The sequence below is a fragment of the Thamnophis elegans genome, chromosome 15, assembly GCF_009769535.1.
Source record: "Thamnophis elegans isolate rThaEle1 chromosome 15, rThaEle1.pri, whole genome shotgun sequence".
Classification (NCBI taxonomy): Eukaryota; Metazoa; Chordata; class Lepidosauria; order Squamata; family Colubridae; genus Thamnophis; species Thamnophis elegans.
Genome location: NC_045555.1, coordinates 46,275,490 through 46,291,955, shown reverse-complemented (window position 1 = coordinate 46,291,955; position 16,466 = coordinate 46,275,490). Strand labels below are relative to the sequence as shown.

Sequence of the window (16,466 nt, the reverse complement as noted above, 5' to 3'; positions counted from 1 at the left end):
GCTTCACACAGATTCAAAGGTTGCCCTGCCATGACTCACCAAGAGGCAAGAGTTTTCTAATTTCTGTAGCCGCCTTTGACTTATTGGGAACGACTGGGCAAGTTGCATTCCAATGAGAAAGAAGGCCCATCTGTAAAATCCAACTTTCTTCATCCTAATCATGCTTCGTGTCTAAGTATAAACATATGGTAGGAATTGAGTCCTCTGCAGAAGTGAGTTCTGTCTCAAATTGCCTCTGTGACGATTAAGTATGGAATGGCTCATGTGCTTTCTAACTGGTAACTTCACACAAAGACCTGTCCTCCTTAAGACACTTGTCTAAGCTAAAGTGGGCTTTGATAGATTGTAGTCCAGCATGTGATAGCAACCAAGCCATGATGGTGAGTGACAATAGCAATAGCAATTTGATTTATATACCGCTTCATAGGGATTTCAGCCCTCTCTAAGCGGTTTACAGAGTCAGCATATCGCCCCCAATAACAATCCGGGTCCTCATTTCACCCACCTCGGAAGGATGGAAGGCTGAGTCAACCTTGAGCCGGTGAGATTAGAACCGCTGAACTGCAGATAACAGTCAGCTGAAGTGGCCTGCAGTACTGCACCCTAACCACTGCGCCACCTCGGCTCAAGACGGTTTATTGGAGTTGCTGCATGTTTTATGAATTTAGGAATGGTATTTTTTTTGTGTGCCTGAAATTAAGTTTATTTGCAATGTGAACACAGCCAAAGGTGAAGATTCTCAGCTCTAAGAGTTAACTAGTTTTGACGTTTGTGACTATGGCCATGGAGACGATGGTAGATCATGGGCATGACATGAGAGACTAGCAAATTTCCAGGATCTACAAAAACACATTAAATGCATTAAAATGCATTCATGCTTAGAATTCCTGTTTGTAAGATGAACCACAAATGTGCGCTTTGAGAACTCTTACCTTACTAATAGAGTTTTTAGAATATGGGGTGGTATAACTCTTTGTCGTGAGACAATTTATCTTCTGATGATAGTACAAGTTAGTGATCCAGAAAACACCTGTGAGTTGTTCCGGGATGCACGCCGTCGAAGGGCTACTCGCCGTCAAGAACAACGTAATTGCAGGAGGTGATTACGCTCAGCTGATGCTCATTAAGATTCTCTCCTGATTATAAAGTAATTCAGTAACTCTCTCTCTCTCAGCCCATGATGGTGATGACAAGCTGGTCAGCCAATTCCTGTTGCAACCAAATATTCAATACTTTGAAAAAAGAGGACTCTGCACTCGAGGGAAAATGATAGGAAATAAAAACAAATCTATATTTTGCTAAGCACAATGACCACAAAACTAAACTGAATATTTGTTCGGCTTTATTTCATTGCTTTGTGTATAAGGCAGGACTGTAGCAAAATGAAGCTTAGAGCTATTATTACGACCTTTTATAGTATCCTACTCATGCCACTTGTGAACCATTTTATAGTCCTTTCTTTTGTAAGAATAAGTAGCATGTGTTTCTCCCCCCCGCCCCCCCAAAAAAGTTAAGAGACACCATTTCAAATTGCTCATAATTAAAAAAACCTTTGAAGTTTCCACTTACCTGGAAGTCAGTCCCTGTGAAACTCAAAGGGACTTTACTTGCCAGTAGACATGTATAGAATTACAGTGTAAATAGAGTACATAGGGAAGGTAAAACTGAAAAAAAATAATGAACGGTATATTAAGAAAAATGTTTAAGAACAAAAAAAGACATCTCATTTTATAATCTTCTTATCAAAGTCAGAATTCAGAAGTCCTAGTCACTTTCGGCTGTTATTTCTCAAAACATCTTGGAAAGCAGTTGAGTTCACATAAAGGGTCTTTTTTCCTGGTACAAAACTCAGGAGAAACATAATTAGAGGTGGTGGTTCAATTTGGCCCAAAGGTTGCATAACCTCGTTTCAAAGTCAAGCTTTCAGAAAGACGTCTTCCTTAACCAGATGAGAAAGGATTCACAATCTTCATTGAAATGTAGTTCTACAAAAATAGAAAGAAGCCATAATGAATTCTTCACATTTAGACAGGCATGGGTGGTTTTTAATTCACAAGTGTTCAACTAAAAATCATTGCAAAATAGTTTAAAGGAAAAACGTGCATATTGTGTCAATCATCTCCTTCATATCTAGACTCCTTTTGGTTTCACAGCTTACGTTCAAAAAGCTCTTGTTTTGGTGAGGCACTTAATTTGCTTTCAGAGCAGTGTATATAGATATTGTGGCAAGCGAGTGATCTTTAATATGATCTTGACAATTCTTAGTAATTAACTTCATTACTGTTAAACTCTTTGACTTACAACTGGTAGCTTAGCGACTGTTCATAGTTACAATAGATCACCCCCCAAAGATACCTATAACCTAGTCAGAGGTGGGTTCCTACCAGTTCGCACCTATTCGGTAGAACCGGTTCGTCAAATCTACCGAACCGGTTAGAAGAGGTTCCACCAGTGGACCCGGAAAGCAGGCCACACCTACAGAAGAGGTCCCAAATTTTTTTGAAACCCACCACTGGTCCTTGGATATGATTATTCTACACTATCATGCTCCTATTTATAAAACTCAGTGCCTCTGTGAAAGGTAAGGATGACTACTGCGTTTGTGGTGCAATCAGAACATTGCGTGTGTTGAAGTTGTTTTAACGCAAACCAAAGATGCCTTTAAAAAAAACAAGTTTACATCCTATTCTTATGCATGCCAGTGCTGTGTGTGGGGTAATTTAAGGTGGTTCTGACATGTGTCGTCGGCATCTTCATATCCGGTCACATGGACGGCAAGCCACTCCCATCCGGTCACATGAGCAGCAAGCCACTCCCACAAAGGAGGCCACACCCACAGAGTAGGTTCGAACAATTTTTGAAACCCACCACTGAACCTGGTTCCAAAGCCCAATGGCCATCCCCTCGGGGTCATGTGGATGTATTTCAGGAGAAACTGGTCTGTATTTACGGTCATCCGGAGCTTCTTGTGGTCACATGATTGTCTTTACTTCTAATTTTCAGCAAAGACTCCCCATAGCGAACAATGGGTTTGCTTAACACCCATAGGAAAAAAATGCTTGTAAAATTGGGTCATAAGTTGAGAATTATCAGTATAGTTCCACAGAATCGTAGACATTCTAATTAGTCTATTCACTATAACTCTAAATAGTCTAATTACTGTTAGCTCTAGGAAAAAGACTAAAAACCCTGCAGGGATATGTGATTTGATTGGATTTAATAAATTTATAGGCCGCCCAATCCTGAAGGACTCCGGGCGGCTTACAGAAAATAAATTTTAAAAAAGTGCAAAGTTAAAAAAACGGAGGAAACAAATTAAAAAATAAACCACATCATGCACTCCATCTAATCGGGGCTGGACCTTGGTCATGAGGTCAACAGCCCCAGGCCTGCCGGAATAGCCAGGTTTTGATAGCCTTTCGGAAGGCCATGAGAGTGGGTAGGGTTTGGATCTCTGGGGGTAGCTCATTCCATAGGGCCGGAGCAGCAACAGAGAAGGCCCTATTCCGAGGCGCCGCCAGCTGACATTGTCCAGCTGACGACACCTGGAGAAGGCCCACCCTGTGCGATCTTATCGGTCGTTGGGAGGTATGTGGCAGAAGATGGTCTCGTAGATATCCGGGTCCTAGGCCATGTAGGGCTTTAAAGGTAATAACCAGCACCTTGAATTGCGCTCGGAGACCGATAGGGAGCCAGTGCAGCTCGCGGAGGATAGGTGTAATGTGGGTGTATCTTGGAACACCCAGTATCGCTCGCGCGGCTGCATTCTGGACTAGTTGTAGTCTCCGAACACTTTTCAGGGGCAGCCCCATGTAGAGCGCATTACAGTAGTCATTACAGTGTCCAGGAAGTCTCTGAAAGAAGGACAATTGAACAAAAGAAAAAATATAATTTTGAACGTGTGTTGTTGCCCAATTAAAGCAACAATGAATTGATTTAGATTTTAATCCGTTTAACAATATTCATTTTGCTTAGCAAAATTGAAAACGTTTTAAGTTTCCATCAATGCCTGTTGAAACCAAAAAGTAAGTTTGTCTGTGGTCAAGTGCACCTATGTATAACCTGATTATCAACCTAATTAATTTGAATGTAAAAAGATACAAGCGGAAAATACATACCGGTAAGGAATAGAGGAGGATTGCTAGAAACAAAAGCACGATCAGCAGGATGATAATGCCAATGAAGACCCACTTAAATCTCCGCCACACTATAAATTTCATTGTCTTGCATGGATTTGTGAACCAAAGGAAAGATGTGTCCGGTCGACTGTGGAAGGAAAAAAAAGATCCAGTTGGCGCATAGCTTTCATATATTCAATTCAATTTATTAGACTTATAGGCCGCCCAATCCCGGAAGATTCCGGGCGGCTTACACAGAACAAGAAAAGAAAAACAAACAAAATTAAAAAAAAAAAAATTAAAAATTCTCAAACACACATATGTTCTGATCGGGGCTGGACCCTACATAATAAGGTCAACAGCCCCAGGCCTGCCGGAACAGCCAGGTTTTAACAGCTTTCCTGAAGGCCATGAGGGTGGGTGAGGTCCGGACCTCTGGGGGTAGCTGATTCCACAGGGTCGGAGCAGCCACAGAGAAGGCTCTCCTCCGGGGGGGGGGCCGCCAGCCAACACTGTCCGGCTGACGGTTCCTAAGGAGGCCTACCCTGTGGGATCTTATCGGCCGTTGGGAGGTATGTGGCAGTAGGCGGTCTCGCAAATACGCTGGTCCTGAGCCATGTAGGGCTTTAAGGGTAATAACCAACACCTTGAATTGCATCCGGAGACCAATTGGCAGCCAGTGCAGCTCGCGGAGGATAGGTTGACTGTGTGTGCAGAAATCCTATCTTTAAGAATCCAGCATGAATACTATGAATACTATTACTGTTGAAGATAAGAATGCTATAGATATTAATGGCATATTAACAGTGATGGCTAACCTTTTACAGATCGTGTGCCCAAAGCGTGTGTGAACCCCCAAATGCAATGCACGTATGGCCCCCATGCATACACCCCACACCCCTGCAGGCACGTGCAGTCCCCCTGCTCCCCCCTCTGCACCCCTGCACATGCACACTCCCCCTGCATGCCCCCTGCCCCCTGCACATGCACGTATTTGTCCCCACCCATCACGGGCATATAATGTGTAATAACGTGACCCGTCAAATGCGCGCCCGCAAAAGCGCGCCGACGTGGATGGGAAGACTCTTCCTTCATGGTAATGGAGTCTCAGAGTCTTCTTTTGTGTGTGGGGGGGGATGTTACTTGGAACCCTGACATTATCAACATAAATCATACTAGGAACTAAGTAAAATAATATAAATTGTAAAGATACAAGCAGTGAAGTTATAGTCATAAGTAGAAAAGGAGTTAGGAAAGATGTGAAGAATAATAGTAATACAGCCTTACTAAATAGTTTGACAGTGCTGTGGGGTTTAGTTGTTTAGCAGAGTCGTGGCATATGGTGGCAGGAGCCGAGGTGGCACAGTGGTTAGGGCGCAGTACTGCAGGCCACTTCAGCTGACTGTTATCTGCAGTTCAGCGGTTCTAATCTCACCGGCTCAGGGTTGACTCAGCCTTCCATCCTTCCGAGGTGGGTGAAATGAGGACCCAGACTGTGGGGGCGATATGCTGACTCTGTAAACCGCTTAGAGAGGGCTGAAAGCCCTATGAAGCGGTATTTAAGTCTAACTGCTATTGCTATTGCTATGGGGGAAAACTGTCCTTGTGTTTAGTTGTTCTGGCGTGCAGAGCCCTTTAGTATCGTTTTGAGGGTAGGAGTTGAAACAATTTATGCCCAGGATGCGAGGGGTCTGTAGATATTTTCACAGCCCTCTTTTTGACTCATGCAGTGCACAGGTCCTTAATGGAAGGCAGGTTGACAGTAATAGTTTCTTCTGCAGTTCTGATTCTCCTCTGAAGTCTCCGTCTGTCTTGTCGGGTTGCAGAGCCAAACCAGTCAGTTATAGAGGTGCAGATGACAGACTCAATAATTTCTATGTAAACATTTCAGTTTCCATGGGCTTGACATTTTCAAGGTATCCCCAATACTTTATACCCTCATATAAACATTTTGGGAAGCAGGGGTGGGTTTCAACCAGTTCGCGGCGGTCCCCGCGAACCGGTTGGTCGGCAAACCCAGAAGTACAGGGCGGGGCATAACCTTTTCCTAGGGGGTCACAGCAACACTTGTAATAACAACACAAATAATTCATACACCATTCGAAAGCCCATCAAAAACTGAGTTTATTGACACGATTTAATAGTCAGTATGACCACCATTAGCCCTTCGAACAGCATTCAAACGAGGTGGATAAGAACACAACAAATCTTCAAACAGTTCCGTTCGATTTTCCAGATTTTTCAACACAGTTTCCAAATTCATTCTCAAAGTTTCAACCGAATATCGATTTTGACCTTGCTCCTGAATCATCAGAGCTTCCACTTCATCCTTAATTATGGCCCCAATGTTCTCTGCCGGATTGAGATCTGGCGAATTGAGATCTGGCTCCAGCATCGCGAGCCTCTCGAAAGGCAATGCATTTTATTCTGTCAATGATCCTTTGTTCTTCCGAATCGAATTTTCCAGCCATTCTTAAAGCAAATTTAACATTTAATAGCTCATTCAATTCAGTTTTTTATGGGCTTTAAAATGAGGTGTCGCGGAAGTTGTAAACTGCTGTCGATCTTGCTGTGACCCCCTAGGAAAAGGTTATGCCCCACCCTGTAAGTAACTTCCGGGAACGGCGAAGGGCCCACCCTCCCGCCCGCGGTCCTTACTGGTCTTTGAAGGCTTCTGTGCTTCCACGCAGGCTCATGGCACATACAGCGCCTGCGCGATTCTCCATTGAGCAGCTGGAGCATCGCGCAAGCGCTAAGACGCATGCGTGAACTGCGCTCGTGCACGAGGACGCCGCCAGCCCCGTTCCAACCGGTTCGGTTGGAACGGGATAAGCAACCCACCACTGTTGGGAAGCCAATCTGCAAGAAATTAACCCTAAAATCAAAATGAAAAATATCTTACTTTGGCATGTCTAGCTTGGGGTTCATATTAGGTTCATCTCTTCCTTTCCCAGCTGGTCGTTCCTCGATGTCTTTTTCACCAAGGATTTCCAGAGTCATTTCAACTTTACCCTTTAAATAAATAAAAATATTATCAAGCGTGGCACGACAAAACCGCGCTAGGCAAAAGAGCGCCGACAAATACGTGTCGACAAGTACGCGTCGTCATTACCGCGCGTCATCACCGCCACGACAACAGCGCGGCAACAGAAGGGCGCTTTAAAACGGCGCCGCGGCAGAAAGCCGACTTCAATTAAGGTAAGCGTTAGGATTAGGTTTAGGGGTTTGTTTTAGGGTTAGGTTTAGGGTTAGGTTTAGGGTTAGGGTTAGGTTTAGGGTTAGGGTTAGGGTTAGGTTTAGGGTTAGGTTTAGCGTTAGGGTTAGGTTTAGGGTTAGGTTTAGGTTTAGGGTTAGGTTTAGGGTTAGGTTTAGGGTTAGGTTTAGGGTACTGAGTGCTTGGGAATGCGCGATTTTGCCCTCCGCGATTATGTCATCGCGGTAGGGTCGCGTTTTCCCCTAGCACTTAGAAAGGCGCGAATTAGTCTTCGCGCTTATGTCTCCGCGCAGAAGAGCTTCGCGGATTTGTGGTGGAACCATTATCAAGAACTTCATAGTGCTGCAGCTTAGTGATGCTTTATTCATGATGTTCAATGATACATGAACGTATTTCAGTCTCATCCTGAAGTGTGATTCAGTGCAAAGTGTCTCGACTTCAGCATCTTTAAAATGTGTGGGGCTAGTTCCCAGAATTCCCCAACCAGATTCTCCCCCAGGAAAATCCCCCAACTCACCAAGCAAAAATCACTCAGATTTTGTGAATGTGGCATAAAGATACGCTTTGTGTGTATTAATTGCACTGATTTTCACTGCATGTTGGTATTTCTGGGAATTTATATTCATAATCAATTCAATCTCTACTACTTTAATATTCAGGGCAAGGAAGTTATTAAATAGTTTGCGGATTCTGTCCCTTCATCAGGGTGTATTGTGGAGGAGGCGAAGAAATGGGATGACTAGAAGTGAGTGGATTCTATAAAGCAAAATTTAACGATGAGCTTATGTAAATAGTTTGGAATTGTAAATCTCAACACAAATGAAATGAAAATCCTATGGAAGATGCTCTCGGGTATAAAACTGTCATTTACTTAACTACTTACTAAATATTGTGTGCAGTGCTTCCCTTCAAAAACAATTTAAATCTCTTGTGAGGAAGAAGGGTATTTAAAGTTTGAGGAGCAAAATGAAAGGGTGTAGGACAACTCGTCCCAATCGTCTCACCACGGTTGACTCACCTCAGCACGGGACAATTTAACGTGGGATAACTCAAGAGAGAGACAAGTGAATTGTCACAGCAGGTCTTGTCTTGCTTTAATTTTGAACCTGAAGACATCTAACTTGAAAAGGCTCAAACCTAACCCAAGACAAGACCCGTGACCCGACAAAACCGCGCACGACAAAACCGCGCCGACAAAACCGCGCTAAAACTGCGACGTCATCAACGTGCTGACAATAGCGCGGAGACAGAAGGGCGCTTTACAACAGCGCGTCAACAGAAAGCCGATTTAACTTAAGGTAAGGGTTAGGTTTAGGGTTAGGTTTAGGGTTAGGTTTAGGGTTAGGTTTAGGGTTAGGGTTAGGTTTAGGGTTAGGTTTAGGGTTAGGGTTAGGTTTAGGGTTAGGTTTAGGGTTAGGTTTAGGGTTAGGCTTAGGGTTAGGTTTAGGGTTAGGTTTAGCGTTACATTTAGCGTTACGTTTAGGGTTAGCGTTACGTTTAGAGTTAGGGTTAGCATTACGTTTAGGGTTAGGTTTAGGTTTAGTTTTACAGCACGCTTCTGTCGCCGCGCTGTTGTCGGCGCGATTCAGCGCTCATTCGTCGGAGCGCTTTAGAACTCGCGGTTTTGTCACCGCGGTTTAGTCGGACACGGTTTTGTCGTTCGCCCTTTTGTCAGTGAACTGACAAGACCTACTGCAAATCACTTGTTCCTCTCTTGACTTATCCCTCATCGAATTGTCCCATGGTGAGTGGTCCTGTGGTGTATTAGCCACGGCAAGTCAGCAGAGGTGAGTTGGCCATGGTGATTTCTTTCACTCCAAAATGAAAAGCCAAGGATTAAGGAGTATTGACCGAAAGGCAAATCAGCTGACATAAATTGGCCACGGCGATTTGTCCTATTCCAAAATGAAAACCCAAGAATTAAGGAGTATTTAACAGAACCTTACAGCCAGAATACGGGAACCGTCTTTTTCAAGGTAGCATGGCCACCATCCCCTCATGGATTTTTGTTCAAAGAGTGAAGCAATTTTAACGTTCTTCATCACGCTCATTGGCTTGTGCTCTGGAATCATGTCTAAATTGCACTTTTGTGGAACTTTTGCTGGCACCACTGTGTTGTGCAAATCAAGTTCGACAAAACCTAAAAGCGAAAGGGCGGAGAAAGAGAATATCGTTATTATTTCAAGATACTTTGGCACATAGAACTTCAGGGCATAATTTCTCCTATTCCTGAAGTACTTCATACATACCCAGATAATCATCCAAAGAGAATTTATCATTATCCCATATCTGAATAAGCAGCTTGGGTGGAATTCGGAATTCGGAATTGTCAAGACTCCAGAAGTGTTCCTAAGAGCCAGAATCAGAACAGAAGGTGAATAAGCAAGGGATTTATCATGGATTTCCCTCCTCATCTTTTGCAAAAGGGCGCTTAGCATCACCCGCCTACCACTTTCTATCAGCAGCATTTCAGTTCTGCCTGAAGAAAATCCACAGAGGTTAAAAAGATTGATTCGCTTCAGTTCATTACATTCCAAGGTAACACGTACATTAGAAGCCAGTGATACCCTGACCACTGAAAGCTGGCTAAACACTTGATATTCTCTACTTGGGGCTGCCCCTGAAAAGTGTTCGGAGACTGCAACTAGTCCAGAATGCAGCCGCGCGAGCGATACTGGGTGTGCCAAGGTACACCCACATCACACCTATCCTCCGCGAGCTGCACTGGCTGCCCATTGGTCTCCGAACACGATTCAAGGTGCTGGTTATCACCTTTAAAGCCCTACATGGCCTAGGACCTGGGTACTTACGAGACCATCTCCTGCCACATACCTCCCTTAGACCAATAAGATCGCACAGGATGGGCCTTCTCCGGGTGCCTTCAGCAGGACAATGCCGGTTGGCGGCGCCTAGGAGTAGGGCCTTCTCTGTTGCCGCTCCGGCCATATGGAATGAGTTGCCCTCAGAGATCCGGGCCCTCCCCACTCTCATGGCCTTTCGCAAAGCCATCAAAACCTGGCTGAAGGCACCTGGAGAAGGCCCATCCTGTGCGATCTTATTGGTCTAAGGGAGGTATGTGGCAGGAGACGGTCTCGGAGGTATCCAGGTCCTAGGCCATGTTTGTTTTTGTTTTAAAAGAAAAATAGGCATGGAAGGTGAAAGCCTTTAGTGGAAAAACAGCAAAGAGAAGAGCTGTGCTCCTTCCTTTTCTATGTCCTATTCAAAATGACCCTTCCCGTATGCCATCTTCAGATTTCAGATTTAATTTATTTGTATGCCGCCCTTCTCCGGGAGGGACTCAGGGCGGCGAACAACTCAAAGGGGAAAGGGGATACAAACAGAATACATATAATTAAAATACACAAGAGTCATACGGCCATACAAGTCGAGAGCGGAGGGGAACTCATCAACCCCAGGCCTGCCGGCACAGCCAAGGTTTGATGGCTTTCCGGAAGGCCTGGAGAGAGGTGAGGGTCCGAATCTCCACGGGGAGTTCATTCCAAAGGGCCGGAGCCGCCACAGAGAAGGCCCTCCCCCGGGTAGTAGCCAGATGGCATTGGCTGGTAGACGGAACCCGGAGGAGGCCGACCCTGTGCGATCTAACGGGTCTGTGGGAGGTAATTGGCAGAAGGCGGTCTCTCAAGTACCCAGGTCCAATCTTCCTTGCTCTCCGTTCCTTAGGGGAAAATATTAAGTCAGAATTCTTTTCTTCTATGGATGAAGACGTGGTTGAGTAAACTGGGGAAGCAGGACGAAGCTAAAAGCCCCTCATGGTTCTTCCTATGGATGTGTGTACAACGGTTTTCAGCTTCATTAAAACAAATACAAGCCTAGATAATGCTGATTATCATGCGCATTAATGATTTGGGGAGTTGTCCTTGGGGTCTATACCTTTTTGGAAACTGTGCAGAGTTGCTCCGCCGGAAAATAATTGAAAGGAAAGATAAATCTCCAGTTGAAATTCCCTTCCCCATCCAGGGATCTATAATGGACATCCGTTTTCTGTTTGTGGTCTTCGTGGCCAGGCATCCATCTGTAAGGCAGAAGCAAGCAGATAGGGCTGTGTAGTGACCAATCGAAACCGTGGCAACTTTCAGATGTGTGGACTTCAACTCCCAGTTGTCCATGGTAGTGGGGGAATTCGGGGAGCGGAAGTTTATACATCTGAAAGTTGTCAAGAGCCGAGGTGGCGCAGTGGTTAGGGTGCAGTACTGCAGGCCACTTCAGCTGACTGTTATCTGCAGTTCGGCGGTTCAAATCCCACCGGCTCAAGGTTGACTCAGCCTTCCATCCTTCCGAGGTGGGTGAAATGAGGACCCAGATTGTTGGGGGCAATATGCTGACTCTGTAAACCGCTTAGAGAGGGCTGAAAGCCCTATGAAGCGGTATATAAGTCTAACTGCTATTGCTATTGCTATGTTGTGTATAATGACAATACTTACCTTACTGCCCACTGGTAAAACCTGGCTGCATGCAGGTTCAATATATATTGGCAATATATTGCCTTTCTATGCCATGTTTCCGGTCAAAGATAGTAAGAAAATATATGACAAGAGGAAGACAACTGGCATACTGTCAAATAGTTCAATGGTTGAATAGGTTAGGTGAAATGCACGTGTACAATGTTAGTGTATTAAAGCCGAGGTGGCGCAGTGGTTAGGGTGCAGTACTGCAGGCCACTTCAGCTGACTGTTATCTGCAGTTCAGCGGTTCAAAGCTCACCGGCTCAAGGTTGATTCAGTCTTCCATCCTTCCGAGGTGGGTGAAATGAGGACCCAGACTGTGGGGGCGATATGCTGACTATGTAAACCGCTTAGAGAGGGCTGAAAGCCCTATGAAGCGGTATATAAGTCGAACTGCTATTGTTATTGCTATTAATGGACTAATCTTTCTAACCTAAGAACACTGTACAACTGTGCATGCAAATGTATAGTTTTTAACATAGGCCAAATGATGGAATGTTAATATTGCATGATTATTCAATTCCAATGCTTCTAACTGATTGGAAGTCTTAGTGACCAGGTTCCATAACACTAAACAATGCTTTCCTGTTTGCAACAAGTCCTTCCAAAGTCATTGTTACCCTTTTATGTAGATGTCACTCATTTCTTCTCCTGTGATGCTTTTCTCATCCAGGATGACATCCTTGGTGTTCCAAATTATAACCCGTAGTTCGTATCTGTAATGCAAGTAATGGAAAGAATGAATATGGCTTAAAGTTCTTGTGTTTGCCTCCATCTGAATTCAGAGATGGTGACAAAGGGCCACAGAAGAGAACAGAATGCAAGGCAAACTTCTCATTTATCTTGAAAGGATCTGAAAAGATCAATATTTTGGGGCCACGAAATACAGTAGCATGCTACGAACATCAGCCAATCTTACTCACTTTTTAGCCTTGCGAGGAGTGATGTTAAAAGGAGGGCCTGGTGGGCCCAAGCTTTTGGGAAAAACATCCACCCACATTTGAAGCTTACCCTGTATCAATAAGATAATGATCTTGTCAGGTTTTATTTTAAATAAAGAAGAAAAGAAAACCTATCTCTTCACCTATCAGTATTCTAATTTGATAACATGGCCTGGATGCAACCCTACTAAGAATTCATGCCCAGGTATGTGCCACCTAATTCTTTTATATTCAAAGGACAAGCTATGATTAAAACTACTGGGTTTCTGAAAAGCATTTTGCAATAGAGTGGGAAACAGAAGACCATTCACAGGACATACGCAAAACAGCCCTTTAGACCAGTGTTTCTGAACCGTGGCGACTTTAAGTCCTGTGGACTTATAATGCAACGTGTGGTATCAAGCGTTCAGAGGTGGGTTCCTACCAGTTCGCACCTATTCGGTAGAACCGGTTCGTCAAATCTACCGAACCGGTTAGAAGAGATTCCACCAGTGGACCCGGAAAGCAGGCCACACCTACAGAAGAGGTTCTGAAATTTTTTGAAACCCACCACTGGTCCTTGGATAGGATTATTCTGCACTATCATGCTCCTATTTATAAAACTCAGTGCCTCTGTGAAAGGCAAGGATGACTGCTGCGTTTGTGGTGCAATCAGAACATTGCGTGTGTTGAAGTTGTTTTAACGCAAACCAAAGACGCCTTTTAAAAAACAAGTTTACATCCTATTCTTATGCATGCCAGTGCTGTGTGTGAGATAATTTAAGGTGGTTCTGACAAGTGTCGTCGGCATCTTCATATCCGGTCACATGGGCGGCAAGCCACTCCCATCCGGTCACATGGGTGGCAAGCCACTCCCATCCGGTCACATGGGCGGCAAGCCACTCCCATCCGGTCACATGGGCGGCAAGCCACTCCCACAGAGTAGGCCACACCCACAGAGTAGGTTCGAACAATTTTTGAAACCCACCACTGCAAGTGTCACATAGTTAGCTACATCAGAAAAATCATATGGATTTTAAATCCATTGTTATGGATTTAAATCCATTGTTATGGATTTAATTTCATTTACGTGCTGTGTTTCATAATTTTCCTAGAAATACCCTAAATATCCCTAAGAAATGATCATATCCCTATAAGATTACTGACAAAAGGAGATTGCAAGAGTAGAAAAGTACCTAACTCTATTGTAGGAATCATTTTGTATCTAGCTATTTCACAGATTTTGCATCTCATAAACAAAAAGAAAAGGGAGAAATATTGATAATACCTGAGGAATGTTGGGTTGGAAAGTACTGTACAGGGTTCTGGTTTCGACATGCTCCGGCACCAAGCCCTGAGTTCTGAGAATGTGAAGAGCCAGCCTTTCTTCTCTAGGTCCCAGGTGTTCGTGCAATATTTTGTTTACCTCTGAAATCAAGTGAAAGAATGAAAATCACAAGAAGCTCACCACAGAGCATTGAAAGGAGACATTCCCATCTGCTGTCAACCTTTCTAAACAGACCAGACAGAAAACATGATCAGGTGAAATAATTCTATTTCATTCTAAGGGTACATTTACAGAATCTTGCGAATCTGAAAGTATAAATCCCCTGCTATCTCCTTAAATGCCTGGAAAGCTAGGGATGGCCTCTTTTGAATCTCTCTTTCTCCATCCATTATACAGCTGTGGGCTATGCCTAATCATCCTTTCCTTGCCCTGTCTGTCAAAGTAGCAATAGCAACAGCAGTTAGACTTATATACCGCTTCATAGGGCTTTCAGCCCTCTCTAAGCGGTTTACAGAGTCAGCATATCGCCCCCAACAACAATCCGGGTCCTCATTTCACCCACCTCGGAAGGATGGAAGGCTGAGCCAACCTTGAGCCGGTGAGATTTGAACCACTGAACTGCAGATAACAGTCAGCTGAAGTGGCCTGCAGTACTGCACCCTAACCACTGCGCCACCTCGGCTCCTAGTCTTCCTCACATACCATTACATGTACATATTGGTTTCAGAATATAGCCACATATTGTGCTTTAAATCTAAAATACATGGGATTCAAATTGTTGACACATTTGGTATAATACCAGTAAAGGAAAACATTTGTACCTCAGGGTTGAAATGTGGGGTCCTTGATGCTCTCTGAGCTCGCTTGTTTTCTTGCAGACATTTCATTACTCAAACTAGGTAATATCATCAATGCTATTAAGGAGTGGGGTTTCATCAATGCTAGTTAAACGTGTGGTTTGCTCTCAGTTTACATTCTTGTCTCGGCTCGTCTTGTCAGTGTTGGTGAATCTCTTTCAGATTCTTCGGTTGGGCTGTTTACCGTTAACTTCTTGGGCAGCTTCTTGACTGGAGTATTGTTTACTTGATTGTTGGTCTGATGTTAATCTTGAAGTTAATCTATGCTGATCTGGGTGTTGATTGCTGAGGGAGAGGATTGCTTGGGTCTTTGTGTTCTTTCTTTTTTTTTGGATTGTTGATTGTCTCTTTTGCATATACAGATATTAATGCCTATGCGCCTATTGATGGCTAATTTGTCAGAGTGCAAGGCCTCTTGAAACTTCCTGGTGTTCTGGGACTTGGCTTGCTCTAGGATGGTTACATTTTCCAGTGGTGGGTTTCAAAAATTGTTTGAACCTACTCTGTGGGTGTGGCCTCCTTTGTGGGAGTGGCTTGCCACCCATGTGACCGGATGGGAGTGGCTTGCCGCCCATGTGACCGGATATGAAGATGCCGACGACACTTATCAGAACCACCTCAAATTACCTCACACGCAGCACTGGCATGCATGAGAATATGGTGTAAACTTGGTTTTTTTAAAGGCATCTTTGGTTTGCATTAAAACAACTTCAACACACGCAATGTTCTGATTGCACCACAAACGCAGCATTCATCCGTACCTTTCACAGAGGCACTGAGTTTTACAAATAGGAGCACGATAGTGTAGAATAATCATATCCAAGGACCAGTGGTGGGTTTCAAAATTTTTTGGAAGCTCTTCTGTAGGTGTGGCCTGCTTTCCGGGTCCACTGGTGGAACCTCTTCTAACCGGTTCGGTAGATTTGACGAACTGGGATTAGGTGCGAACTGCTAGGAACCCACCTCTGTGATATTTACACTGATAATGATACATTGGTTACTAGTTTGGATAATAAAATGTCTGCAAGAAAACAAGGAAGCTGAGAGAGCACCAAGGACTCCTCACAATTTATGGAAACATATTTTTTTCACTTTTTCCTAGTGTACAAGAGAAAAGTCCATTGAGCATTGCTGAGCTGGCATTCCAAATCACAACCTCTTATGTATGGATAGTTGCTTATCAATGTCTTTGTTTAGCAACTTTCTTTAGCAAGGAAGATAAGGCAGAAATGGCTAGCTTGATTATTCTATTCAAAGAGAAGAATATATTTATATTTTTTATTTGGATATCACTTCTGGATTTTGTGCCTCTGATGACAAAAGAAAAAAAAAGAAACTTTGATGTTGGTTATACGAACACTTCACTTAACAGCCAAACTGCTGGTCTCATTTGTGACTACTAAACAAGGACTACCCCAAGGGTGGGTTTCAACCGGTTCGCGGCGGTCCCTGCGAACCGGTTGGTTGGCGAACCCAGAAGTAAGTAACTTATGGGAACAGCGAAGGGCGCGCCCGCCCGCCCGCGGTCCTTACCCGGTTTTGACGAGTTCTGCGCTTCCACGCATACGCAGGACGCATACAGCGCCTGCGCGATCCTCCAGAAGCA

General features: G+C 44.2%; 1 protein-coding gene across 1 annotated transcript in view; it reads right to left on the bottom strand.

Annotated features, from left to right (window-relative positions):
* Positions 1 to 1,325: 1,325 nt before the first annotated feature.
* The window catches only part of MYOF (myoferlin), a 122,326-nt gene continuing 107,185 nt past the window's right edge, over positions 1,326 to 16,466 (bottom strand). The window contains exons 46-54 of the mRNA XM_032231969.1: positions 14,004 to 14,143; positions 12,719 to 12,807; positions 12,416 to 12,511; positions 11,224 to 11,365; positions 9,582 to 9,681; positions 9,279 to 9,472; positions 7,021 to 7,130; positions 4,119 to 4,266; positions 1,326 to 1,985 (exon numbers count right to left, since the gene is read on the bottom strand). Coding sequence (XP_032087860.1) covers positions 1,941 to 1,985; positions 4,119 to 4,266; positions 7,021 to 7,130; positions 9,279 to 9,472; positions 9,582 to 9,681; positions 11,224 to 11,365; positions 12,416 to 12,511; positions 12,719 to 12,807; positions 14,004 to 14,143 — 1,064 coding nt within the window. The 3' untranslated portion in view covers positions 1,326 to 1,940. The remainder of the gene's footprint in view (positions 1,986 to 4,118; positions 4,267 to 7,020; positions 7,131 to 9,278; positions 9,473 to 9,581; positions 9,682 to 11,223; positions 11,366 to 12,415; positions 12,512 to 12,718; positions 12,808 to 14,003; positions 14,144 to 16,466) is intronic.